General features: G+C 41.6%; 2 protein-coding genes across 2 annotated transcripts in view; both read left to right on the plus strand.

Moving 5' to 3' along the window:
• On the plus strand, positions 1-27,463 carry LOC136619682 (uncharacterized). The gene is made up of 12 exons (XM_066594445.1): positions 1-71; positions 613-674; positions 1,499-1,558; positions 4,898-4,954; positions 7,292-7,324; positions 8,690-8,755; positions 8,925-8,972; positions 10,547-10,588; positions 14,995-15,015; positions 18,643-18,663; positions 22,006-22,026; positions 27,200-27,463. The coding sequence occupies exons 1-12, from the start codon at positions 20-22 to the stop codon at positions 27,461-27,463; spliced, it is 747 nt and encodes a 248-aa protein (XP_066450542.1). The 5' UTR covers positions 1-19.
• AXDND1 (axonemal dynein light chain domain containing 1) overlaps positions 1-27,859 on the plus strand; it is a 563,032-nt gene that overhangs the window by 400,026 nt on the left and 135,147 nt on the right. The gene's annotated exons all lie outside the window — the stretch shown is intronic.

The following is a 27,859-nucleotide window of genomic DNA, read 5'->3' on the forward strand; positions in this document are numbered from 1 at the left end:
GAACTCCCCAATCTGCACAATGAAGAGCATCGCTATCTTTATGCTGGTTGGCCTCAGCCTTTTCAGTAATGGTAAGTCACCTGATTAGTCTGCTGATAACTGTTATATGATATATCATGCATTAGGTTAATGCTTTAAGTTATGTAGTCTGGAAAGTTATATGTTGGTTGCCTCTTTGCTATTCATTCACTTCATTGGTAGCTGTTGGGCTGACTGCTTCACATATCCATTAGGACAGAGCTATGAACAATGCCTCTTACTACCTCATCAGAGGTTGTCCATTACATATGCTCTACATTGCAGCACTGCTTGTTCAGACTTTCTACTCTTTAACATTACAGAGGGTTAGTACACACTAATAGCTTGTAAACGCCAAGCAACTAAACCACCAATGAGAAATTGACACACATATTATTAGCCAATCAGCAGCATCTAGGTAGAAATGTATTTGTAAGTATCTGTATTGAGGCTACAAATCATAACTGTGTTTAATGGCTTTATATAATGGCACACATGCAAAAAAGTGAAACCAACGAATGTAAAGGGCCAATATATGCTTATTTGCTTTCTTGACTCATTAACCCATGTAATATTGTTCATAATTTTTTTCAGGACACTGCGATCTCGATACAGGGTTACAAACTTTAGATGAATGTGTGCTGAATACTCTTCAGGTATGTTTTCCTTTTAAATCAAATAACTACTTAATGAACTTGAATAAAAAAAACATTTTCATGACCCTAAACACATAAAGCGTATGTAAGACTGTTATCTTGGCTGATATGTGGCGCTTTTATACATTATTTTGGGCAGGTATTCATTCTATGCTCACACATAATATATTATTCCCACTCTTCCACCTCTAGTAGTCTTATAACTAAATAGTAATATGCTTGTAAGGCCTTCACCTTCAGGTTAGATTTGTTTTGATTGGTGTTTTAACAAAAAAGATCATGGAGAAACAATACAGCTGTAGCAGGTAATAAATAAGTAATGATATAATCCTAAATTCTCACAAATGTCATATTACAATGGAGTATTTGGAATTTCCAGTACCGGCAGAGGAGAAGCCCTATAGCAGTAAAAAAAAATGTCATAAGCACCCATTTAGTTTTCACCAGAGAATTAGGGTGCAGAGACCAAAGTGTTCAGTGTCATTAACACTTAGTCTTTAACTGCACTATCATTTCACCTGGGTATTGCATAAAAATCTCTACATTTACACTGATTTTAAAATAATTGCTTATATAGAAGCTTAAAAGCTTTATACTGAGGGTCTAGAGGAATAAAATAAAGTTTCTCCTTGTGGAGAGTGTCAAGTTGCATAGAGAGTCTTATATAAGCCATATAATGCTGCATGGGGGAAAGTTATGCAAATAGGAGATAGTACATTCAGAGTGACCCTTATTAGACGTTGGCTTGCAACAGGTGACATTGGGGAGATACTTATCCATCTCCTATTTGTATGCTAATCTTTAATATTTGTGTTTTTTAACAGGGATCACCAGGCATGGTGCTAGAGCTCCTTAATCCTCTCTGCTCGATTCGGTCGGGAGAGGTAATTTATTATGTTTACTATTTTACATTTTGCTGCATATGATGATGTAAATTAGGCCATACAAAAACAATAATGGTTTGACATGTAACACCATAAGGAAAGCAGCATAGATCGTTTTAACAATTGGAAGATTCATTTTCAGCCACTCCCTACTATCACACTTTATGTAATTAAGCGGAGTGCATTTGGCTTGGCTCTTAGTGTAGAGGGGATTCCAATCTGAGCACTGCTAGGAAGCCCTTATAATTTCTGGATATGGCTCTGTCTTATGAGATCTGATCCTATTCTTGGCATTAAATTTAGAGCCCTGTACTGAATGTGAATGTAGCCTTACAGCTAGATTCACAAATAAGAAGCTTATGAGCTCCAACATTCCTTGTCTTCTTTTTTTAATTATTATTTCAATATTTTTCTATTGCAATAATAATGTTACATCTCTTTTGTACTCATCAAACTTGAATGTAATACACAATTTCAATAAACTTATATATGTAAGTCACTGCAGTCATTTTGTATGTTAGAACTGGGTAAACAGGCTGTTAACAGGGAGGGAAGGTGGGAGGATGGAATGGGGAGGTGGGAGTTATGACATTACCGCTTCCTAGTGTTAAGGTAGTTAAATATTACTTTTCCCTATCCTCTTAAGGGGAGATTGTTTCCCTAATCTGCGGGGTTGCCTATTATTGTGTTCTCCTATTGTAGTAGTTTATCCATGGTGACCAAGAAGCCTCCTAATTGGGTAGTTTGTCATTCCTAATAGCTAGTATTTTTTCATAAGTTCCGTGTTCAGACATTCTGTCTATAATATTTTGAAGGGAAGGTGGCTCTGTTGTCTTCCAATTCCTTGCTATTGCCAATTTGGCGATTAGTAAAAGATTGATCTCTATGTGTCTGTATCTGCTAGGAATCTTTTCCATTTCCAGCAATAGTAATGCCATCTGGGGGTTAGGCGCCAATCCGATTCCTGTGAATTTATATATTGATGCAAATATTTCTTTCCAAAAGGGGATTATTTGTTGACAGCTCCAAAATATGTGGTATAAGGACTCTGGCTTCCCACAATCTCTCCAACACTGATCCAGTGTGTCTGGAAAGATCCTGGCAAGTCTGCTTGGGAAGTAATACCAGCATGTGGCTACCTTGTAGTGATTTTCTAGTAGGCTGGTGAAGGCTGAGCTTTCATGGGCCCAAATAAATGCCTTTGACCATTGGACCACGGTAAATTCCTTTTTAAATTCTCTTTCCCAGTTGAGGATATGATTTTTTTCATATCTACCCTCTTCGTCTTCTCTTTCCCCAAGGATTGTACAGTACAGATATTTTAAACTACAACTGAAGTGCGTTGAATTAAGTAGTAGGTTGTATAAGAATATGGGGAGCGACAAGGATAGATTTCCATTATTTCACTACTAAACTTTTAATTTGTACATAATTAACAAAGTCCCCTTTGGCCAGATTGTACTCCCTTTCTAGTTTCTCAAATGTTTTTATTTTGGAATGTGTTATCATGTCCGAGATTAATACCACTCATCTGTCTTTTCATGAACAAGCTGACATATTCAGGTTAAGAAATTGTAAAATCTCTATTGGGAGGGGGTTCAGCATCTTCTTAGGACTCAGTCATACGGGCATTTTAACGTGCGTCTTTTCGCGCATGAAAAAAAAAATCACACTAGATAGAACCAATGCTTTTCAATGGCAGTGTTCACATGCGAATTTTACATCCGGAAAAAAGCCTGCGGCGAAAATTATAGGACGCCGGTTTTGAAATCACAGGTAACTGCGGCATCAGTGTTTTTTGATTGTGAACCCCCCGGATGCTGTCGCATCCAGGGGATTCACTTTGTGCTGAACGGGGCCGGAGGCAGCAGCACCAACCCCATTGAGAGCATATAGTCAAGCTAAGGAACCTCTGGCACAGCTGTGGCAGAGGAGCGCGATATTCTCCTATTGAATTCAAAGGAGCCGGCACTACAGCCGGCTCCATTGAAAGAAATGGGCTGACGGCAATCCCTGCAGTGATTTTCGGGGAAGGGCTTTAAATATAGGCCCTTCCCTGAAAAAGATTCCCTAAAATGTGTGAAAAATAAAAAAATATATATACTCACCTCTCAGCAGCTGCCGGGGCTCAGGTGCATCCAGCCGGGTCTTCTCCTGCACTGCTGTGAAGTGATTTTTAGACCAATAGAATTTGAAGCGCAAATTTTTGTGCACATAACGCATGCATTCAAAATTCATGAATGGGTGAGGGCTGCCTCTGATTGGCTGAGCACTGTGACCAATTAGAGGCAGCTTTCAGCTATTGAATGACCGCTGACAGCTGCCTGTGATTGGTCCCCCTGTTTGTCCTGTGTTTAGAAACATATCCATTGTGGCTCTAATATTCTATCTGTATGCACAACGTGGCATAAACCAAAAGGAGCAGCCGGTGGCTTTCAGAACAGACATTTTGCTTGAAGATGATTTAGGCCCCATTGCCCAATTATAGAGCCCCTGAGCAGCCAAAACAGCAGAGAACCCCCACAAATGACATCATTTTTAAAACTAGACCCCTTAACAAATTCATCTAGGGATGTATTTTGACTCCACAATTTTTGAATGAAGCAAAGCAGAAGGAAAAAAATATGATTTTCAACAGTATACCAAGTGATGGGAGTCAATGACAGACTTATTGTCATGTCTGGTATGACTAGTTTGAACAACCGGAGATGACAAGCTTCTCGAAATTGCTAAGAGTACTAGAAAAAAGTATAGTGAGGTATGGGGAGCTGCACTGATAATAGCGAACTCGTGCCTGCGGACTGCAAACTAAAGCCCCCTGGTGTCTTCTATCTGCTCTCCACTAACTTTGGTAGAGGATAGTAGAGAAATTTCAAATTTCCTGGGTCTCTTCTTGATGTCACGCTTGCACCTGCCATCTGGACTGTTGGGTGCAGGCACAGCACAGGGAGACCACACTCGGGGAAGGCAGAAGGTGTCAGGGGACTGCGACAGCCTCCAGGAAAGCTGTTTCAGTCCCCCAAAGTGATTTGATCGTGGAGAGGAGCTGACACGGTCACCCTTTATGCGCTGACCTTTTCTTTTTATTCGGTCGCCAATATCTGTTAGATATCAGCAATCGGATGACTGGGGACTGCAACCTGGTAGGTGAGAGCCTGGAGCCGTGACAACCCCCAGGCCCGTGGCTCTATTCCACAGTGAGGCCATTTTTTGACGGTCATGTGGAGTAAGGCCCAGGCCGCGAGGCCATCAAAAGGCGTATCAGCGGTCATGAAGGGGTTAAGGAGTACTATAATAAATAAAAACAACAGTCTAACTAATTTCTTATTATTATCACAGAACTCAGCAGATGAAGGAACGCTGACAGCACTTAAAAACAAATTAGGCAGCACGCTGGTAAGTTTCACTTGGTTTTAGAGAATGTAATCTTGTTTTCCAGAATGTAAAAAATGATAGTAGCTACATACAAAATTAGGCTAAATCACAATTATCAACCCAGATGATATTATAACGCAGTAGGTTTTTCTGTAGCAGTACCTAAAGACACAGATTATACATTTACAGTATATGAGAGAAAAATGGTAGTACTGTACTCCCCTGTAAGCACGTTGCATTTCTACACATGTACACACATATATACGGTATTGGCCTCCACAAAACAATGCTTTATTTAATGGACATATGTCTACATATAGTGACTAGAGGTATATAAAAAATTGGAATAGTATATGTCATTAAGTATAGCTCTGCCTCAGCTCTATGCTGTGCTTTTCAATACAACTGTATTGAAAAAAAACAGTATACCAAGTCATGGGAGTCAATAACAGACTTATTGTCTGGTATGGCTAGTTTGCACAATCGGAGATGACAAGTTTCGGATACAAACCAATAGCAGTGTCTTCCCAGAATTGCTAAGAATACTATAAATAAGTATAGTGAGGTATGGGGAGCTAAATGGACAAGTATACCAGAACTGCCTGAGCCAGATTGGTCCCTCAAGTGGAGCCGCCCTGAAAAAAGCAACCACACTGCTGGAGAGAGATCGAGAATCAGTCCGAGACACTGGAGAAAACTACCACTGAACACTAAATCTCTGAAACTAAGGTAATAAAAAGTACAAAGCTAAAATACTGTTACTAAACACTGAGATCACCGAGTATAACAACAGAGTATACTCTAACACAAGCAATGTAACGAGTGCCCTTAGTTCTAAGGGGCTGGTTTATATACTTTAGGGCTCAGTCAGATGAGCGGTTTTAAAAAGCCCGTCTATTAGAACCACTGGTTCCTTATGGCACTGGTTAGATATTCATCTCTAAAAGGGGCAAAATATGCGCACCTGCAAAAAGATAGGCCATCCGTGCCTCTTATGTGCAGCACGGACCAAACTGGTGAGCATAAAGAATCCCCGCGGGGACTCCCCTCATCGCTGTCACAGTGTTCTGTGATGAGGGGACACCCCGTGGGGGTAAAAGAATCCCTGCCACAGCTGTCACCAGCTGTGGCAGAAGTCTGTGATGCCATCCCATTGCTTTCAATAGGGTCGGCGCTGCTGCGGCCCCATAGACAGCAGTGGGTTGCAGGCAACCCCCGCAGCGATGGTTTTCGGGAAAGGACTTGAAATATAAGCCCTTCCCTGAAAATCATCCCTAGCTGGTGAAAAAAACTAAAAATATATATACTGACCTCTCTGCCGATGTCGGGGCTCAGGTGCGTCCTCAGGCTGGTCCCCAACACTGCTGTGAAGCTCTTTCAACAGGAGGGGATCTAAAAATCCCCGCACTCTGAAATGGCTGTGCTGATTGGCTGAGTGCTCAGCCAATCACAGGCAGCGCTCAGCCATTCATTGAATGACAGCTGGGCGCTGCCTGTGATTAGTGACAGTGCTCAGCCAATCACAGGCAGCACTCAGCTATTCATTGAATACGGCCCCTCCATTCTGTAAAGAGAAAGAAGTTACATGCAGAAACACTGTGGGTTGTAGATAGATTGTACTGATCTAGGGACCGGAAAGAAAAAATAGATGGTGTGCCTCTTGCATTTACATGCCCTCCATCAACCCCGTCGCGCACTGAAATGCGTCGCCAGCTTATGTTCATTAAAGAGTACCTCACCACTACATTTGTCAGAGGATTACTTTGGCACAGCAGAACCTGCATGAGCTACTACTATGAGGAGGAGGCTTCTGTGCCACATATTCCCCTCTTTCAAAGTAAGTGTCACTAATCAGTATATGGTGCACTTGATGGTACGATTTCTTTATTTTGTCATGGCTATCCTGGGAGCGCAGGACTCTTTTTACAATTTGTTTTGTTCTTTCAACAACCGCAAGTTATCCCTTAGCTTGCTGATCGGAGGGGGTCCATTTACTGGGACTGCAACTGATCCCAAGAATGCATTCCCAGCATGTCACAAAGTGTGAGCAGAGAGGGATGCACATAAGCGACTTTGCTATATTCACTTTAATAGGAATGCTGGAGCAGGTTTAAGCGCTCAACAACCCCTCTAATGATAATATGCATAATATAGTCATAACAAATTCACCTTTTTACTTTTTTTTAACTTTACAGTTTATGACAATTTATAAGTCATGATATGTATGGAAAAACATAATATTTAACTGCAACTTGAAAATGTGATTCAACTTCTAAATGATAAAAAACATCATTATATTAAACAGTAAAAGAGTAAAAATCAAGTCCTAAAAATGTTCACTTCCTTATCATTTTACAGAAATCCATAAACTGCCCCTTGACAAAAGAACTTGTAAGTTTTCTTCATAAAATTGAAATGTGTTTATTATATCTTTATGGAAATTAATTTAGGTTTTGTTTTTTAAATTTCCTTGTTGGACATATAGAATGGATAATCTGCAGCAGTGCCCCATAGCATTAAATGCATTTTCCCATCAAAACAACCCCTCTTGCAATTGCAGGAAAATGCAGATAGACCATGTAATACATGGCTGTACCAAGTGCTTCAGAGCATGAACTCCTCCCCAGTCTGGTTAATAGTGAACATTCCTTTATGAGGTTTATATGAGCATATAGGGTGGAATTGATTATCAGATAAGTTTTTGATGCCACTTTTTTGGCATTCTGTATTTGTCCCTGCTAATGTACTGTAGCAGGCAGAAAGTGACAGCTTTCTAAACAAGGGGACCAAGGAGACTGATAGCAGGGGAATTGAGTAGAATTGCTAAGACTAGTACTGTATATTAGAAACATGGCTGCCTTCTTGAAGAAGCAATGCTACACGTGTCTACAGGTTGTGTGTAGTATTACAGCTCTGCTACACTCATTTCATTGGAGCTGGGCTGCAATACCAAACACAACCTGTAGACAGGTGAGGCGTTGTTTCTGGAAGAAAGCAGCCATGTTTTTCTAATCCTTGGCAAAACCTTTAAGTCATTTTAAACCGCATATAATATATATGAAGCCTATTATCAGGGTGTGTTATGAACTACTGTACATTGACTAACAAGAAAAAAACATTTGAGGTGTCAGTCCAACAAAACTGTAAAGGTCGTTTTACACGGGATAGGATGTCGGGCAAACGATGCCCAACAGTTTGTCCCAGCGATGCTCACTCCTGGGCTATCACGCAGGAGCGAGTATCTCTGGCATCACTCACAGTGCTGCCAGCATGGAGGTGGAGCGAGTCGGGAAGAGTTCTCCCCTCACCCGCCGCAGTTCACAGTAAGCAGACAGCCATTCAGAGGTGAACGATTGCTATTTACACTGAACGTCATGTTGTTACGTTTTCTGCATGCGGAAAGTGAATGACTGAACAATTCTCAGCATTTACACGGGACAATTATTGTACAAATTCCTGCGGCAGTCTGAACGATTCCAAATGACAAAAGTCCCGTGTGAAAGGGCCATAGCACATGGGTACTATGATAAGTCAATGGCCACTGACATTAATAGCTTTTTGTGCTGCCACTATACTGTAGTTAATACCATTATATGAATAGCTGGGCAGGAGGTAATACATTATTTCTTGGGCACCAAAACAACTTTCTGATGAACTGAATATAATTCAGCATATCTGTGAAACTCAACCTGAAATATCAAACACTGGTATATTATTTTGTTCATATGTAACTATAAAGTCTTCCTCTTTTTTTAGTATAATACCGTAGAGCCTACTGCTGACAGTTTAACTAGGACCAGTGACATATTAATGCAACAAATAGTAAGTTCCATTTACTAATTTAATTCAAGTGATTTATTAATATATGTGAATGCACATGTATGCATCTGGGTTAGTAGTATTGCTAACTACCGACTAGCATTTTAACAGTTTATTGGGCATGTTGACTTTCCATTTAATGATAAGTACATTTTCTCTTCTATCTCTCTAGCTTGGAACTGGACTAGGGCAAGACGTTATTAATGCAGTATGCAGGCTAGTAAGTTCATTATTCATTATGTTATTACAATCTGTCTGCTTTATGTACACATCGTTTTCCTCGCTACATTGAAATTTTGTAGAAATCAAGGGTGTTACAAAAATGTGTTGAATACAAGTAGTGATCCGACATATGACCTAAATAACTTATTATAAACTAATGTACAGTATTCTGAAGAGTTCCATCAAGTCCTGCGGGTCTCGCTGATTAGTGGACCCACTACTAGTGAATGGCTTATTCCATACAAGTTACAATTCTCTACTCTTCTCAACATTCTTGTTCAAGTTAATTTCTAACAACTAAGAGATTCTCCAGTGAAACACGGCTGGTTCAGTAGCAGGAACTGAGCTCCCGCCCCCTCTCTGCCTCCTCTCCGCCCCTCTGCACTATTTACAATGAAAGGAGGTGGGGCGGGGTGGGGTTAAGTTTTGAGATTTAGCCCCGCCCCCATTCCGCCTCTCCCCATTGCAAATAGTGCAGAGCGGCGGAGTGGAGGCAGAGAGGGGGCGGGAGCTCAGTTCCTGCTCCTGGCTCTTCCATCCTCCCCCCCTGCACATGAGGACGACGTATATCGGCTCGGCGTGAAAACCGAGCCGATATACGTTCGTGGGAATGCAGCCTAAGGGTGGACATATCTGTACATCGCAAATTTATTTCTAAAGTGAATGCAGTCAGTGCCAGATTACCAAATAGGCAGAGTAGATACTGTCATAGAAGGAAATTGGATTAGTCTGGAATGAGTTGTTTGTTACAAACCCATGCTGGCTCTGGTTAATTACTTCATTTTTATCTAAGTACTTGTATACATGCTGTTTAAGAATTAATTCAAAAATCTTTGCCGGTATGGAAGTCAGGCTCACAGGCCTGTAGTTTCCTGGATCCACCTTCTTCACTTTCTTAAAGATTGGAAAAGAGCAAATGTTGTCCCTATCTTCTGGGACTTCTCCTGTTCTCCAGGAATTTTCAAAGATTATGGCGAGTGGTTCAGCAATTACCTCTGTTGCTTCCTTTAGTATCCTAGGATGTAATTCATCTAGACCTTGAGACTTGAATTCATTTAAGTTAGCTAAGTGTTCCTTCACCATCTTTCTGTTTACAGATAGCCTGCATTCTTTTATTCCCCAATAGCACAGGGAAGATCAGTTCCTTCAGTACATGTTCCATCTACTTTCTGAGAGAAAACAGATACCAAATAAGAATTAAAAAATTCGGCCTTCTCAACATCATTCTTAACCAATTCACCATTTTCATCTTTAAAGCATCCAATAGCATCTTTGAATTTTCTTTTGCTTTTGACATACCCCCCAAAATCCTTTTTTATTGCTTTTGGCCTCTGTTGCAAGCCTCAATTTATTAGCTTTTCTGACACTTGCCCTACAGTTTCTGCAGACGGCATTATATTCTTCTTTAGATATTCCCCCCTCTTTCCATTTGATAAACATATTTTTCTTTGTTTTTAATATGTGTGCAAGTTCTGTATTCATCCATCCTGGTTTCTTTAAATGCTTCCTATTCTTCCTTCTTTCATCTTGTTTTATCCAGAAATCCTTCTAATGTTTGTTTTTGCTTTACAGGTAAACGGATTACTAAATGGTTGTGCGAAAAAGATAGTTTCGGTAAGAACATATACTTCTGTACTGATTCTACTGTAGCTATATAACGGATTTGCACTGGTAAAATGATCACATTTAACCCTTTGCAATCCAATTTTGGAGTCAGGGTTTCCTAGAGGGCTTTCTCTTTCTGCCATTATACAATGGCACCATCTGCTGGCTATAGACAGTACTGCGGCATGTGACATGCTAGAGAGGCCCCAGACAACAGTGCGGCCAGTACAATACAGTAAGAATACCCTGCCGGGCGTCTTCTGATATCGGAGCTGTACAGCCTTCAATCAGAATGTCTTTAGACGTCAGACAGTGGATTGGAAAGGGTTAATGTGGCGCACATCCAACCATCTTATACGTGGTGTTGCGGTCTAGAAAAAGAAGCTTATCAGCTTAATTAACAACAGAGCTTAAAGGGGTTTTCCAAGATTATCTAAAACATTCACAGGAGGCTGAAAAGTAATTTAAAAAAATGTATTCTCCTCACAAATATCTACCTGCTCCAGCACCGCCGTTTCATGGCAGGAAGTTTCTACAGCAGTCAAATGGCTTTCATAATTCCAGTGACTGTTACAAGTGAATCATTGTCCCCAGAAGTCATGTACCACTCATGCATATGTGACACTGAGACAAGTGATTAACTGCAATAGTCTTGTAAACAGTTAATAGATTATGGCTGCTGCAAGAACTTCCGGCCCCAGACCAGACTGCACTGAATTGTTGCTGCTGGATCAGGGGGACCTTTGAGAGTCGGGTACAGTTTTCTTTCTTACTATATTTTATCTCCTTTTTGACCCCTGTGAACTTTTTAATAATCTCCGAAAATCCCTTTAAGGGCTCCCGCACACATTTATTTTTCATGCGATAACGCTGCGTTTTTTTAATGCGATTGTCAGTGGAGCTTTATAATGTTAAAGAAGCATCGCAAGTTGGTGCTTAGCAACTTGTGTGCCAGCACTGTAACATCAGCAGTCACCATCTCTTTAACCCCTTCCCGCTTCAAGACGTACATTTACATTTACGCCCTGGAGCGTTGGGGTATGTATTACAGCTGACACCCACGGGCAATAGCTGCAATCAGCCATTCGCGGCTATCAACCCTTTAAATGCCGCTGTCAATTCTGACAGCGGCATTTAAACCCCCCGAATGCTCTTGGGCGTCCCACACGCCCCCCCGCGGTGAGATTGGGGGAGCCGTGCAGGTGTCATGGCAGCCGGGGGCCTTCTGAAAGGCCCCAGGGCTGCCTTGGGAGACTGCCTATCAAGTCACTCCCGTGGCGTAGCTTGATAGGCTGCCTGTCAGAATGCAGTATGACGTAATGCTATAGCATTACGTCATACTGCAGGAGCGATCAAAGCTTTACATATTGTAGTCCCCCAGGGGAACTTAAAAGTAAGTAAAAAAAAAGATCAATAACGTTTTTTTAATTGTAAAAAAAAGTAATAAAAGTTTAAATCCCCTCCCTTTTGCCATATCTGTAATTAAAAAATCTAAATCATAAAACAACAATACATATTTGGTATTGCTGCTTCCATAAAAGTCCGATCTATCAAAGTAGCACATTATTTACCCCACACGGTAAATGTCGTCCAAGAAAAATAAAGAACGCCAGAAATGCACTTTTTGTGTCACCCTGTCTCCCAGAAAAAACGCAATAAAAAGCGATCAAAAAGTCGTATGTATTCCGAATTGGTACTAATGGAAACTACAGGACATCCCGCAAAAAATGACCCCCACACAACTACTTCGACAGGAAAATAAAAAAGTTATTGCGTGTACAAAATGACCGCAAAAAATAATTGAAAAAAATAAAATGTCTTTAAAAGAAAAAAGAGTAGTATAGTAAAAAAAAAACTATACAACTTTGGTATCGTAGCAATCGTACTGACCCATGGAATAAAGTTATCATGCCATCTTTGCTGCAGTTTGTGCGCCGTAGAAACAAGATGCACTGAAAGATGGCGGAATGTTGTTTTTCTTTTTTCATTTTACTGCACTTAGAATTTTTTTAACATTTTTCAGTACATTATATGGTACTTTTAATAGAACCATTGAAAACTACAACTCGTCCCACAAAAAACAAGCCTTCATATAGTGATGTCAATGGATAAATAAAGAACTTATGATTTTTTAAGGGGTGGAGGAAAAAAATAAAATGGAAAAAAAAAGGGCTGTGTCATTAATGGGTTAAGCAGAACCCTAGAATGAGAAACAAATTCTGATCAAACTAAGTAAATTCTGCAATGCTCATTTAGTCATACGATCACTAATAACATATAAAAAGTGCATCTATTTACCGTTTTATTGACCTTTTAAATTCCTATTCACATGGGATCTTAGTCTGCTTTTCATGTATAATATATTTGTGCTATGAACAAGGTTGATTTGTACAAATGTCTGCGTAATCTACTGTATTTGTTTGCGCACGCAGAGCCTGTTCATATGTGTTCAACACCCCCTACCCTGATTTAGAAGGCTACTTAGCCTGATGATGTCCAGATGTGTTCTTTTTTCATGGAATTGTGCAGTATATTGTCCCTTTGCTCACCCTCAACCCCCCCCCCCCCACCCCCCCATAGATTTCTATGGGACCCTTTGATGTGCAAATACGCAGGGAATAGAACTCAATGATGTCAATGGGTTAGTTTACACTTTCCTGTCTTTTGCATGCAAAAAGAAAAAGAAAAACGGCATGTTGACCAAACATCCCTATAGAAGTCAATGGGAGGGATGGGGGGGGGGGGGTGCACAAATGTGTGTGATACGCAAGGGGATGCGTGAAACACTGCATAATTTCACTGGAAAAACACCACATCTGGACCTCATTAGATGAATTAGCCATTTAAATCAGTCGTGTTTCTGTCCCGCACGTAAAAAAACATACCTTGTGTGTGAAAAAGGTACAGTGAGGTACGCAGACATGTGCGCAAAAAAGATTCTTCATAGTATAAATACATTGCGCTGAGGCATGCGTAAATGTGCATACGGCCGTGTGAAGCCGCCATAATGATAAGCATCATAAACGAAGAAGGCTGCGCACACATTCCTGTTCAGCTCTATGGGAGGTCACTGCTTGCTGTGGATGTTCTGGCTTCACCAAGGGACACTGTGGCAACAGGAGACTGGATGAGTATGAAAAGCGTCTCCCTGGACTCCACGCCACCTAAACTATAAGCACCATGACTTTATGGTCCAATAGTGTGTGACAGGTTGCCTTTAATTCCCCCATACATATTAAGGAAAAGTCATCGGAACATGCCGATTTATACAGGACAATGCAGCTGCCATATATGTATGAGGAGGATGGCAGAAAGAAGAATCGGGTAGATTGAATTTCAACGCCCAATCCATTTGTTCTCTCTAGAGATAACCTTCCCGATTCCTACTGACTGTGTACCAGCGACTTTAGCCTAGGTGCCAACAGCCATAAACAAGATGCCTGTTTGTTGGCTCTAAAATATACACTCAGGCCCAATGTCCACAGGCGGGTTTGATTTGCGGAAGCAGCACAGGACAGCTGCGCGGAAGATCCATAAAGCAAGCCGCCCATAGGGAAGCGCGGGCGTCCGCAAATTAATTTAAGCATGCAGATTTGTTTTGTGGACATTTTGGTCCAGAAAACAAATCGCAGCATGCTACATCTTTTGTAATCTTTTGTAGATCCCACAGGGACGGCTTCCATTGAAGTTGACTCTGCAGCATACTGGCAGCTGACACTACAGAAGTGCCGAGGATCACAGGAGAAAGCAGGAGATTTGAAAAAAGAAAACAGTCTTTTCATCACATCTCAAAACAACAAATGCGCATTGCGATGCGATTTTGACATGAGAAAGTCCCCATGATTTCTGCGATAAAATAATCGCGTGATCTTATCGCGGCGACAGCGATGTGATGTGAGATTATTCTGCAAAAAAAGCTTCGCTGATGCTGAAAAATTCGGGTGAACAAAGGCGCGATTTTGCCGCAATTCCCTTGCGTCAAAATCGCGGTCGTCCGTATGAAACTGGCCTAACAGTTATGTGCATTGCATGCGCTATTTCTCGTCCATAAAACAGGCAGAAAGGAACTGGACAGGATATTTTTCATGCAGACCACGAGGGAAAGAAGATTGAAAACTTGATCTGAAATGATCTATTATTGAATTAGATCGGCTAGACAAAAGGTACAAAAACTAACATACCAAGCAGAATGAAATGAGTATAACCCGGCCCTGACTCTTCTACTATGTCCTGTCTGGAACATATTTGTGAAGAACATTGATCTGAACATTTCAGTTTGTAAAATGGATAAATATTATACAGAGAAACCTAGAAGATAAATCTGATGATCCTGAGATTTCTTATGACTGAGCGCAGGTAGGGCAATTCTCGCATTGGTCATCTGTTAACTCATCTACCTTTTTATGTACTTTTAGGGTCTAACCGGATCTGCACAGGTAAGTATTCACTTTTATAGTTTTCCATTTTCACCTAATGTGGTTAATGTTTGCACAGTCAGCCGCTAATTGGAATACTTCTAATATTCTGCACTTGACCCGTCCGGCTAAAATTTCAAGGCTGCAATACAAGTTTTACCAGTCTTTAGATAGAGACTAACCGGTACATGTTAGATATTTTCCTGTGCTCTTCCATGGTGCCCGCAGGTATATTAACTTATTATAAAAGGGGGTTTTCCAGGACTTAAATATTAATGATCTATCCTTAGGTTATGTCATCAATATCAGATGGTTAAGAACCCAACTCTCAGCATCTTGGCCATCAGTTGTTTAGAAGGACTGTGATACTCGAACCAGCTCTGTGGCCTCTCCTTAAGGGCACGTTCAGATGGCCGTATGCGTACAACGCTACGGAACTCCCAGTGTTGTACATATCGCAGCCTATACGCTCTGCCAGTAGAGACCACATATGGGCTGTGATTGCCACTGCACATGCCCGGGAGTCTGATGTTGGGGACATATGCAGTGTGAGGTTTTTTTTCCAATGGAAACATTGCTCATACGAAGTGTATGCGTATGGACAGCGTTTCATATACAGCCTATCCAAGGGCCGCACATAATATGCAGAGAAATAGAGCATGCTGCAATTTATTTGTCCTGCGTATCAATACGCAGTGGTCACACACGGGTGCGAATGGAAGAATGAAAGTCCATTGTCTGTTACGCATGGGAAATACATGTGCGTAATACGCGGTGACAATACACCCGTGTGAATGAGCCCCAAGTCCCACACTGTCAGGTTCATTGGTCACATTGGCTTTCTGCAGCTCACTCCCTTCAAGTAAATAGCATTGAATCACAATTCCAAGAACAGTCGCTACGCCATGTACAATTAACAGGACGCACTGCTCACTCCAGGAAAGTGATACTTTCAAACAAAGGATTGGTGGGGGTGCCAAGAGACAGAACTCTCCTAAAAATTATTAACCTATTGTCAAAGAATAGAAATTAAAGGGCTTTTATTATTACAAAAAAAATTCCAAGCACCGGGCCTGCCAGAAAATAAAAATAAAACATGCTCACAGTTTTTTAGTAGATTATATGGTACTTTAAATAGCACCATTGAAAACTACAACTCGTCCCACAAAAAACAAGCCCTCATGCAGTGATGTCAATGGATAAATAAAGGAGTTATGATTTTTTTAAAGGAGGGAGGACAAAACGAAAATGGAAAAAAAAGGGCCGCGTCATTAAGGGGTTAAGCAGAACCCTAGAATGAGAAACAAATTCTGATCAAACTAAGTAAATTCTGCAATGCTCATTTAGTCATACGATCACTAATAACATATAAAAAGTGCATCTATTTACCGTTTTATTGACCTTTAAATTCCTATTCGCATGGGATCTTAGGCTGCTTTTCAGAGAGCTAATTCACATGATCATAAAAAATATGGCCCTATGTGTTCTGTAAGCACGTCTGTAATACGTAAGCATGACACTTGTATGATCGCATTTGGCTCACACTGAATCGATTTTTCTTGTTACATCCATGCTTTGGGCGGCTTCACAAGAGTTTATGCGAAAATGCACACGCTTCAGCGTAACGTATTTGTGCTATGAACAAGGGTGATTTGTACAAATGTCTGCGCAATCTACTGTATTTGTTTGTGCAGATCCTGTTCACATGTGTACAACACCCCCTACCTTGATTTAGAAGGCTATTTAGCCTGATGATGTGCAGAGGTGTTCTTTTTTTCATGGAATTGTGCAGTATTTTGTGCCTTTGATCACCTCCCCCCCCTCCCATAGATTTCTATGGGGCCCTTTGGTGCGCAAATATGCAGAGAATAGAACTTATTGATGTCAATGGGTTAGTTTACACTTTCCTGTATTTTGTGTGGAAAAAGAAAAGCGGCATGTTCACCAAACGTCCCTATAGAAGTCAATGGGAGGGATGGGGGGGGGGGGGGGTGCACAAATGTGTGTGATACGCAAGGGGATGCATGACACAATGCATAATTTCACTGGAAAAACACCACATCTGGACCTCATTAGATGAATTAGCCATTTAAATCAGGCGTGGTTCTGTCCCGCACGTAAAAAAACATACCTTGTGCGTGGAAGTACAGTGAGGTACACAAACATGTGCGCAAAAAAGATTCTTCATAGTATAAATACATTGCGCTGAGGCATGCGTAAATGTGCATACGGCCGTGTGAAGCCGCCATAATGATAAGCATCATAAACGAAGGAGGCTGCGCACACATTCCCGTTCAGCTCTATGGGAGGTCACTGCTTGCTGTGGATGTTCTGGCTTCACCAAGGGACTCTGTGGCAACAGGAGACTGGATGAGTATGAAAAGCGTCTCCCTGGACTCCACGCCACCTAAACTATAAGCACCATGACTTTATGGTCCAATAGTGTGTGACAGGTTGCCTTTAATTCCCCCATACATATTAAGGAAAAGTCATCGGAACATGCCGATTTATACAGGACAATGCAGCTGCCATATATGTATAAGGAAGATGGCAGAAAGTAGAATCGGGTACATTGAATTTCAACGCCCAATCCATTTGTTCTCTCTAGAGATAACCTTCCCGATTCCTACTGACTGTGTACCAGCGACTTTAGCCTAGGTGCCAACAGCCATAAACAAGATGCCTGTTTGTTGGCTCTAAAATATACACTCAGTCCCAATGTCCACAGGCGGGTTTGATTTGCGGAAGCAGCACAGGACAGCTGCGCGGAAGATCCGTAAATCAAGCCGCCCATAGGGAAGCATGGGCGTCCGCAAATTAATTTAAGCATGCAGATTTCTTTTGCGGACATTTTGGTCCAGAAAACAAATCGCAGCATGCTACATTTTTTTGCAGATCCCACAGGGACGGCTTCCATTGAAGCTGACTCTGCAGCATACTGGCAGCTGACACTACAGAAGTGCCGAGGATCACAGGAGAAAGCAGGAGATTTGAAAAAAAAAAACCGTCTTTTCATCACATCTCAAAACAACAAATGTGCGTTGCGATGCGATTTAGACTTTAGAAAGTCCCACTCATTTCTGCGATAAAATAATCGCGTGATCTTATCGCGGCGACAGCGATGTGATGTGAGATTATTCTGCAAAAAAAGCTTCGCTGATGCTGAAAAATCGGGTGAACAAAGGCGCGATTTTGCCGCAATTCCCTTGCGTCAAAAACGCGATCGTCCGTATGAAACTGGCCTAAGAGTTATGTGCATTGCATGCGCTATTTCTCGTCCATAAAATAGGCAGAAAGGAACTGGACAGGATATTTTTCATGCAGACCCCGAGGGAAAGAAGATTGAAAACGTGATCTGAAATGATCTATTATTGAATTAGATCAGTTGGATGAAAAGTACAAAAATTAACATACCAAGCAGAATGAAATGAGTATAACCCGGCCCTGACTCTTCTACTATGTCCTGTCTGGAACATATTTGTGAAGAACATTGATCTGAACATTTCAGTTTGTAAAATGGATAAATATTATACAGAGAAACCTAGAAGATAAATCTGATGATCCTGAGATTTCTTATGACTGAGCGCAGGTAGGGCAATTCTTGCATTGGGCATCTGTTATCTCATCTACCTTTTTATGTACTTTTAGGATCTAACCGGAACTTTAATGGTAAGTATTCAGTTTTATAGACTTCCATTTTCACCTAATGTGGTTAATGTTTGCACAGTCAGCCGCTAATTGGAATACGTCTAATATTCTGCACTTGACCCATCCGGCTAAAATTTCAAGGCTGCAATACAAGTTTTACTAGTCTTTAGATAGAGACTAACCGGTACATGTTAGATATTTTCCTGTGCTCTTCCATGGTGCCCGCAGGTATATTAACTTATTATAAAAGGGGGTTTCCAGGACTTAAATATTAATAATTGATCCTTAGGTTATGTCATCAATATCAGGGTACCTTCACACAAGCGTGTATTGTGCATACTTAGGTGCGCACATACGTCCGCACCTGGGTGCAAGCAAAAACATGCGTGAACACAGCCGCATGCTTGTTTACAATGGAGCTGCGGCTGCTGCCGGCGGCTCCATTGAAAACAATGCTCTGCCGGCCCTCCCCATTCTTTTTCAGGGAAGGGCTTTACATATAAGCCCTTCCCTGAAAAAGAAACATTTTAGTGAAAAACAAACAAAAAAAAACCTCACCTCTCCGCCACTGCTGTGACCCCCGCGGCCATGAAGAACACATCTGCCGCATGAGGCAGATGTTTCCTTCACCCCCGCTAGTTAAAAGAATTCCCTGCTGCTACATCTGCCACATGTGTGGCAGAGGCAGCAAAAGGAATTCTTCAATTCTCAACCGCGGCTGTCACACATGTCAGCTGCAGTAGAGAATCCTGCTGCCGGCAACCCGTCAATGGCTTTTCAGGGAAGGGCTTCATAAGCCCTTCCTTGAAAAGCCATTTAAAATACTGCAAAAAATTAAAAACTACTCACCTCCCTTCAGCTGCCGGGGCTCAGCCGCGACTTTTAGCGCTGTTCCCGGCTCTGTAGTTCTGAGCTATCAGCAGCCGGGATTTAAAATCCCTGCCTGCTGGTAGCTCTGATTGTGATTGGCTGAAGCAGCGCTACAGAGCCAGGGACAGCGGCAGAAGTCCCCGCTGATCCCCGGAAGCTGTCAGTGGCTTTGCAGGGAAGGGCTTCATAAGCCCTTCCCTGAAAAGCCATTTAAAATAGTAAAAAAAAATACTCACCTGCCGGGGCTCAGCGTTGCCTTCTGCCGCTGTCCCCGCCTCTATAGCTCTCAGCTATCAGCAGCCAGGGATTTAAAATCCCCGCCTGCTGATAGCTCTAATTGTGATTAGCTGAAGAGCTTCAGACTATCACAATCAGAGCTACCAGCAGGCGGGGATTTTAAATCCCCAGCTGCTGAGAGCTCTGCAGCGCTACAGAGTCGGGGACAGCGGCAGAAGTCAATGCTGAGCCCCAGCAGCTGTCAATGGCTTTTCAGGGAAGGGCTTCATAAGCCCTTCCCTGAAAAGCCAATTAAAAGTAGTGTAAAAAAAAACAAAAACTTACCTGTCTGCGCTGCTGTGTCCCCGGAGAGGAATTCTTTAATTCTCTACCGCAACTGTCACACATGTCAGCTGCAGTGGAAGATTCTGCTGCTGGCAATTGATTTCAGGGAGGGGGTTTGAATATAAGCCCTTTCCTGAAAATCAAGTAAAGGTGGTTTTAAAAAACAAAAAAGTAGATACTCACCTCCCTTCAGCTGCCGAAGCACAGCCGCGTCTTCTCCTGCTGTCCCCTGCACTGTCGTGCTGAACTGCTGACCTATCAGCAGCCAGGGATTTAAAATCCCCGCCTGCTGAAAGAGCTGAATGTAAATGGCTGAGGTGCTCAGCCAATCACAGGCAGCTCTCACCTGTCATGCATTCGGGGAGAGTTGCCTGTGATTGGCTGAGCACCTCAGCTAATCACATTCAGCTCTTTCAGGAGGCGGGGAATTTAAATCCCCGGCTGCTGATAGATCAGCACCACAATGCAGGGGACAGCAGGAAAAGACAGGGCTGAGCCCCAGCAGCTGAAGGGAGGTGAGTATCTATTTTTTTTTTTTTTTAAATCACTTTTACTTGATTTTATGGGAAGGGCCTATATGTAAAGCTCTTCCCTGAAAAACAATTCAGGTGTGCTACAGACCATTGTCTTCGACGGAGCCGCCGGCAGCAGCAGCAGCTCCATTGAAGTGAATAGCTGCATTTTTTTTTTTACACCAAAATTTTTCCTTTTCAGAAAAGATCCTATATGTAAAGCTCTTCCCTGAAAAACAATTTAGTGGTGCCAGCGGACCATTGACTTCAATGGAGCCGCCAACAGCAGCAGCGGCTCGATTGAAGAGAATGCCTGCATTTTTTTTTACACTAAAATCTTTCTTTTTCAGGGAAGGGCTTATATGTAAAGTCCTTCCCTGAAAAAGAATGCAGGGAGCCAGCAGAACATTGTTTTCAATGAATTGAAAACAATGCGTGCATTCCCTATGGTGCACGCATGTCCTATCTTTGCAGGCACACACCCTAGGGAATGCAGTGTTGTAAATACAAGCGTGTTTTTGTGCGTGCGTATGGACGCACCAAAACACGCTCGTGTGAACCCACCCTCGAAGTAGTACATTATTTACCCCGCACAGTGAACATCGTCAAAAAAAAAAATAAAGAACGCCAGAAATGCACTTTTTCAGTCACCCTGTCTCCCAGAAAAAACGCAATAAAAAGCGATAAAAAAGTGGTATGTATTCCGAATTAGTACTAACAGAAACTACAGGACATCCCACAAAAAGTGAGCCCTCGCTGAACTACGTCGACGGAAAAATAAAAAAGTTATTGCGCGCACAAGATGAACGCAGAAAATTATTGAAAAAAATTAAACGTCTTTGAAAAAAAAAGAGTAGTATAGTAAAAAAAAAAACTCTACAAGTTTGGTATCGTAGCAATCGTACCGACCCATAGAATAAAGTTATCATGTCGTTTTTGTTGCAGTTTGTGCGCCGTAGAAACAAAACGCACTGAAAGATGGTGGAATGTCGTTTTTTTTTTTCATTTTACTCCACTTAGAATTTTTCTAAAGTTTTTTAGTACATGATATGGTACACTAAATGGAGCTAGCCTTACAGTTATGTGCATTGCATGTGCTATTTCTGAAAGAAGATTGAAAACTTGATCTGAAATGATCTATTATTGAATTAGATCGGTTAGACAAAAAGTACAAAAACTAACATACCAAGCAGAATGAAATCAGTATAACCCGGCCCTGACTCTCCTACTATGTCCTGTCTGGAACATATTTGTATAGAACATTGATCTGAACATTTCAGTTTGTAAAATGGATAAATATTATACAGAGAAACCTAGAAGATAAATCTGATGATCCTGAGATTTCTTATGACTGAGCGCAGGTAGGGCAATTCTCGAAGTGGTCATCTGTTATCTCATCTACCTTTTTATGTACTTTTAGGGTGTAACCGACACTGCAAAGGTAAGTATTCACTTTTATAGACTTCCATTTTCACCTAATGTGGTTAATGTTTGCACAGTCAGCCGCTAATTGGAATACTTCTAATATTCTGCACTTCCAGCTAAAATTTCCACCGTCCAGCTAAAATTTCAAGGCTGCAATACAAGTTTTACCACTATTTAGATAGAGACTAACCGGTACATGTTAGACATACAGGTTATGTCATCAATATCAGATGGTTGAGTACCAAACTCTCAGCATCTTGGCCATCAGTTGTTTGGAAGGACTGTGATACTCGAACGAGCTCTGTGGCCTCTCTTTAAGGGCTCGTTCAGATGGCCGTATGTGTACAACGCTACGGAACTCCCAGTGTTGTACATATCGCAGCCTATACGCTCTGCCAGTAGAGACCACGTATGGGCTGTGATTGCCACTGCACATGCCCGGGAGTCTGATGTCAGGGACATATGCAGTGTGAGTTTTTTTTTTATCAAAACACTGCTCCTACGAAGTGTATGCGTATGGACAGCATTTCATATACAGCATATCCATGGGCCGCACATGATATGCAGAGAAATAGAGCATGCTGCGATTTATTTGTCCTGCGTATCAATACACAGTGGTCACACACGGGTGCGAATGGAAGAATGAAAGTCCATTGTCTATTACGCATGGGAAATACATGTGCGTAATACGCGGTGACAATACACCCGTGTGAATGAACCCCAAGTCCCACACTCAGGTTCATTGGTCACATTGGATTTCTGCAGCTCACTCCCTTCAAGTAAACAGCATTGAATCACAATTCCAAGGACAGTCGCTACGCCATGTACAATTAAGAGGCCGTACTGCTCACTCCAGGAAAGTGATACTTTCAAACAAAGGATTGGTGGGGGTGCCAAGAGACAGAACTCTCCTAAAAATTATTAACCTATTGTCAAAGAATAGAAATTAAAGGGGTTTCATCATTACAAAAAAAAATTCCAAGCACCGGGCCTGGCAGAAAAAAAATAAAATAAAACATGCTCACCTCTCCTCGGTTCCCTGGTATGCAGCTGAATGGCTCACATGGCCCACGATGTACCATGATGCCAGCAGATTGGCCGCAGTGTCACCTGACTTCCACTGAACCACCTAACCAGAAGCCAAAGTCCTTCAGCTATATACTGGTGGGCGAGGAGAGGTGAATATGCTTTATTTTTTTATTTTTCAATGGGCTGCTTGGAATTTTTTTTTTAATGATCAAACCCCTTTAACCTCTTCCCGCTCGGAGCGTCGGGGTGTGTATGCAGAGAGGTCGCGGGCCGACCTCTCTGCATAAAACTTGGGCGTCAGCTGTTTATTACAGCTGACAGCTGCGGGCAATAGCCGCCATCGGTAGTTCGCGGCTATTAACAATTTAAATGCCGCTGTCAATTCTGACAGCGGCATTTAAGCCCCCCGAACAGCGTTGGGGGGTCCTGTATGCCTCCCCCGCGGTGAGATAGGGGGAGCCATGCAGGTGTCATGGCTGCTGGGGGCATTCTAAAAGGCCCCAGGGCTGCATTGAGAGACTGCCTATCAAGCTATCCCTGTGGGGTGGCTTGGTAGGCTGCCTGTTAGAATGCAGTATGACATAATGCTATAGCATTACGTCATACTGCAGGAGCGATCAAAGTATCGCATATTGTAGTCCCCAACGGGACTTAAAAGTAAAGTTAAAAAAAGAGCAATAAAGTTTTTTTAATTGTAAAAAAAAAAGTAATAAAAGTTTAAATCCCCCCTTTTGCCATATCTATAATTAAAAATATTAAATAATAAAATAAAAATACATATTTGGTATCATCGCGTCCATAAAAGTCCGATCTATCAAAGTAGCACATTATTTACCCCGCACAGTGAACGTCTTCCGAAAAAAAAATGAAGAACGCCAGAAATGCACTTTTTTAGTTACCCTGTCTCCTAGAAAAAATGCAATAAAAAGTGATAAAAAAGTCGTATGTATTCCGAATTAGTACTAACGGAAACTACAGGACATCATGCAAAAAATGAGCCATCGCTGAACTACGTCTACAGAAAAATAAAAAAGTTATTGCGCGCACAAGATGACGGCAGAAAATAATTGAAAAAAATTAAATTTAAAAAAAAAAAAAGAGGAGTATAGTAAAAAAAAAACTCTACAAGTTTGGTATCATAGCAATCGTACCGACCCATAGAATAAAGTTATTATGTCGTTTTTGTTGCAGTTTGTGCGCCGTAGAAACAAGACGCACTGAAAGATGGTGGAATGTCGTTTTTTTCTTTTCATTTTACTCCACTTAGAATTTTTTAAAAGTTTTTCAGTACATTATATGGTATACTAAATAGCACCATTAAAAAATACAACTCGTTCTGCAAAAAACAAGCCTGCATACAGCGAAGTAGATGGATAAATAAAGGAGTTATTATTTTTTTAAGGGGGGGGGGAATGAAAATGGGGAAAAAAGGGCAGCGTCATGAAGGGGTTAAGGTTAAATATGGTCTTACTAAAAAGTTATAGGACCTAGCAACGGTTTTTAGGGCCATTACTGCTTGATGTTATCTCAGGAACAGTGCAATCAACATTGGCAGAGGATGGCAGCACTTGCACAGTATGATCACATCTCAGTGTATGCACAGTGCTCTCTTTTTTATCTGTACTTAACAAAAATCACTATTTTTGCAGAATTCAGTCAAGCATAAGGCCGGTCTCACATGGACGGGTCAGATTCTGCGTACAGGGGCCTGCAGCGGAATCTAGATCCGACTGCGGCCAGCAGGCGCACGTACCTGTTTAAATCTGCATTGCGAACAGATCCGGCGGCTTGGCGGAAACAGAAACTGGGATGGAACCACAGGGTTTATCGGTTAAGATAAACCGCTTTGATCTTCATTTCAATAGTTTTCCATCCTTCTCAATCTTTTCAGCTAGATAGAAAAGCATCATGGAGATAGACGATGGAACCCCCAGATGGAGAGGGGAGGGTGGACCTGAAAATGCTACATGGAACTTATATACTTGTTATACAAACAATAATTCTGTTATTAAAATATAAAGTGGTCAATTTATTGAAAGTTGACTTATAGTTCTGGTTACCGCTATTTGGTAAGACATATCTGATTGTTTCTGCTTGTTACTGGATCAGAGAACACGACAGTAAAACTCAGCAACAGGCCAATTGGATGAACAATAAACCTGCACTGCATTTATATCAAAATACTTTGCAGATTTTTAAGCTAATTGACTAATTTTTGAATTATATTTTTCAGTCCACACTATCCGCATTGACGAACCTTAAATGTGCGGTAAAGTACAAAATATATTCTTTATGTTGCTAAATTGGTTAGTTGAAAATCATGAGTAAATCCTTAAACACACATCACCTTCCTATAAATATGAACTGTATAGTCTGTAGAAGAAACGAACAAGAGAATGTAGCAATGTATCATTCAGATGTCTAAGGTATATACAGTGTGTTAAAGTCACCCTGTATACACATTAGTACACAGTGTACTTTCCTGTTGTTTTTGAAGATAAGTAAGGTTAAAGAGGAAAGATAAAGCATAACCTAAGGGGTCACAAATGACCTACGTAACAAATAAGTTTTGGGGTCCCCCATTAATGCATGGGAAACACAAAATTTAGACTAGTAGCCCGACAGTTGACACAGACATACACAGGGGGAAATTACTGTCCATCTAGAGAGGAAAGTCGTTACATTCATTTAATAAAATGCATTTTGTTGTTACAGCGTCCGGGCGATAAAACAAGTCTGGGGAAATTAATAAAATCTTTGGTAAGATTTATGTACATATATTTATTCAGTACTAGCTAATATACCCGGCTTCGCTTGAGTTCATTTGATACAGATGTTTACATGTTCGCACAGAAAGTTTTATGAAGTCAAGGTTACTTTAGAGAAGTAAAGTTAGAGAAATAAATTTGGTACATTCCACAAGGGTGCTAATACTTTTGCACTTAGCATTGAATAATCAAGTTTTGACCCCTTTACTTTTCCTATTTAGGACCGGAAGAGTGATCATCCCAAATTTCATGTTTGTACGACATCGAGAAGTTAGAGAAGTTAGTGGCGAGTCAGTCAGCCAGTCAGTCAGGGTTTTCAGAGAGCACTTGTAAGGTGATGTATGTGTATTTTTTCTCTGCAGCTAGGGCTTTGATGGTAGGATTTCCTACTGTCAAAGTAGCATTGCACCGCACGAAAACTCCGTTTTTGTTTGATGCGATGCAACAGAGAGGAAGGCTCCATAGGGAAATGTGGGCTACAAAACCTCACGAGTCGCATGCATATCGCTGGACCCGGTTTTTGTGTCGGGTTGTTGCATGCTACAAAATATCTTCTCATACATGCGATTTGTAGCAACGCTAAAAAAGCGCGCAACTTTGTCGCCTGTGTGAACGAGGCCGTAGTCTCACATGAAGATCACGTTGTTTGAGGCGGCTTCACATGAATGTTTCATCAGCATTCCATCCATATGTTTCTATCTGTAACCAGGAGCTGATGTTAGTCCTTGAGTCTAATTACACGGATGTATAAAAGCTGCACATATTTTAAAAATGCAGAATGCATTCTGTTCATCTTGTTTGCAGCTAGCATTTGCCCATTGAGGTCTATAGAGAATGCCTAAAGGGATTGTGTCCTCAGATTCATGCTGCTCAAACCAAAAGCAGTAAGAGGCCGCCTGTACACGGGCGTATTTGCATTGCAGAATCTAGAGTTGGCGTCCACCTATGTATTTTGCGGATCTTTTAGTCCAGAAAACAAATTGCAGTATGCTCCATTGAAGTCAATGGATGCCGTCCGATCCGCGGCCTGCCAGCAGCTGACACTGCAGAAAGGCCGCAGATCACACAATAAAGCAGTGGAGAAGATGGAAGACCCGCACAGCCATGCAGAGGATCCGGGGGGTAAGTAATGTCCTTGGCCATGAGCAGAGTGGTTGTTACTTTCGTGTGGGCAAATAAGCACCAGGCCCACACGAACGTGATCAAAGGACAGGGATTTGGAACAACTGGCATACCGACAGACTGAGGGGAAAACTACAGACTGGTATGCAAAACACGTAAGGGGAAACTGACCCTGTGCTGAAGAGAAGATGGTGAGGCCCTACCTACAAGTGGGGCAATCGCCTAAATAAAGGCAGCCCCAAACTGGAACATTGGCCCTGGTTCTCTCAGAATAGGAACCAGGACAAGAACGGACAAACCAAATGTACAAAAACACTTACCTTGCATGCTAAAGCAGATGAAAACGCTGAATATAAAGACGAGCGATTGGTTCATGCATTGGCCAATGAACTTAAGCTGCAAGGCCGCTACAAGGCTCCTCGTGTCTTGCTAGTCTACACTAGCAAGACGCAAGATCTGGTAGCACTGGACACAGTTCACACAGCCTGGAACCCAAACACAACAGAACACACAGCAAGCTGCAAAGCAAGATGACAAGACACTACTCACACAGCAAGCTGCAGAGAGACATAACACCTACACAAACCAACCAGACTGACAAACACCAGACAGTGGGGATATCCTATAGCAGACGAGCAGGAGTATATCTATACACCCAGACCCTGGGGATTGGCTGAACTAAGCTAACCACACCCTGCAGGTGTGCTCCTGGAACCCAGAGTACTACAAGTCCCAGAAGCACAACCTAAGGGCTCTTACCCACTTGCGTATTTTTAATGCTACAATTTTGCAGCGTTTTTTAACTCGATTGTTAATGGGACTTTCTAATATTAAAAACACATTGCACAAAAATCGCAAAGAGCAAACTTGTGATGCGTTTTTAACATTAGAAAGTCCCATTGACAATCACGTTAAAAAAAAAGGCAGCGA

The sequence above is a fragment of the Eleutherodactylus coqui genome, chromosome 3 (assembly GCF_035609145.1).
Source record: "Eleutherodactylus coqui strain aEleCoq1 chromosome 3, aEleCoq1.hap1, whole genome shotgun sequence".
Taxonomy (NCBI): Eukaryota; Metazoa; Chordata; class Amphibia; order Anura; family Eleutherodactylidae; genus Eleutherodactylus; species Eleutherodactylus coqui.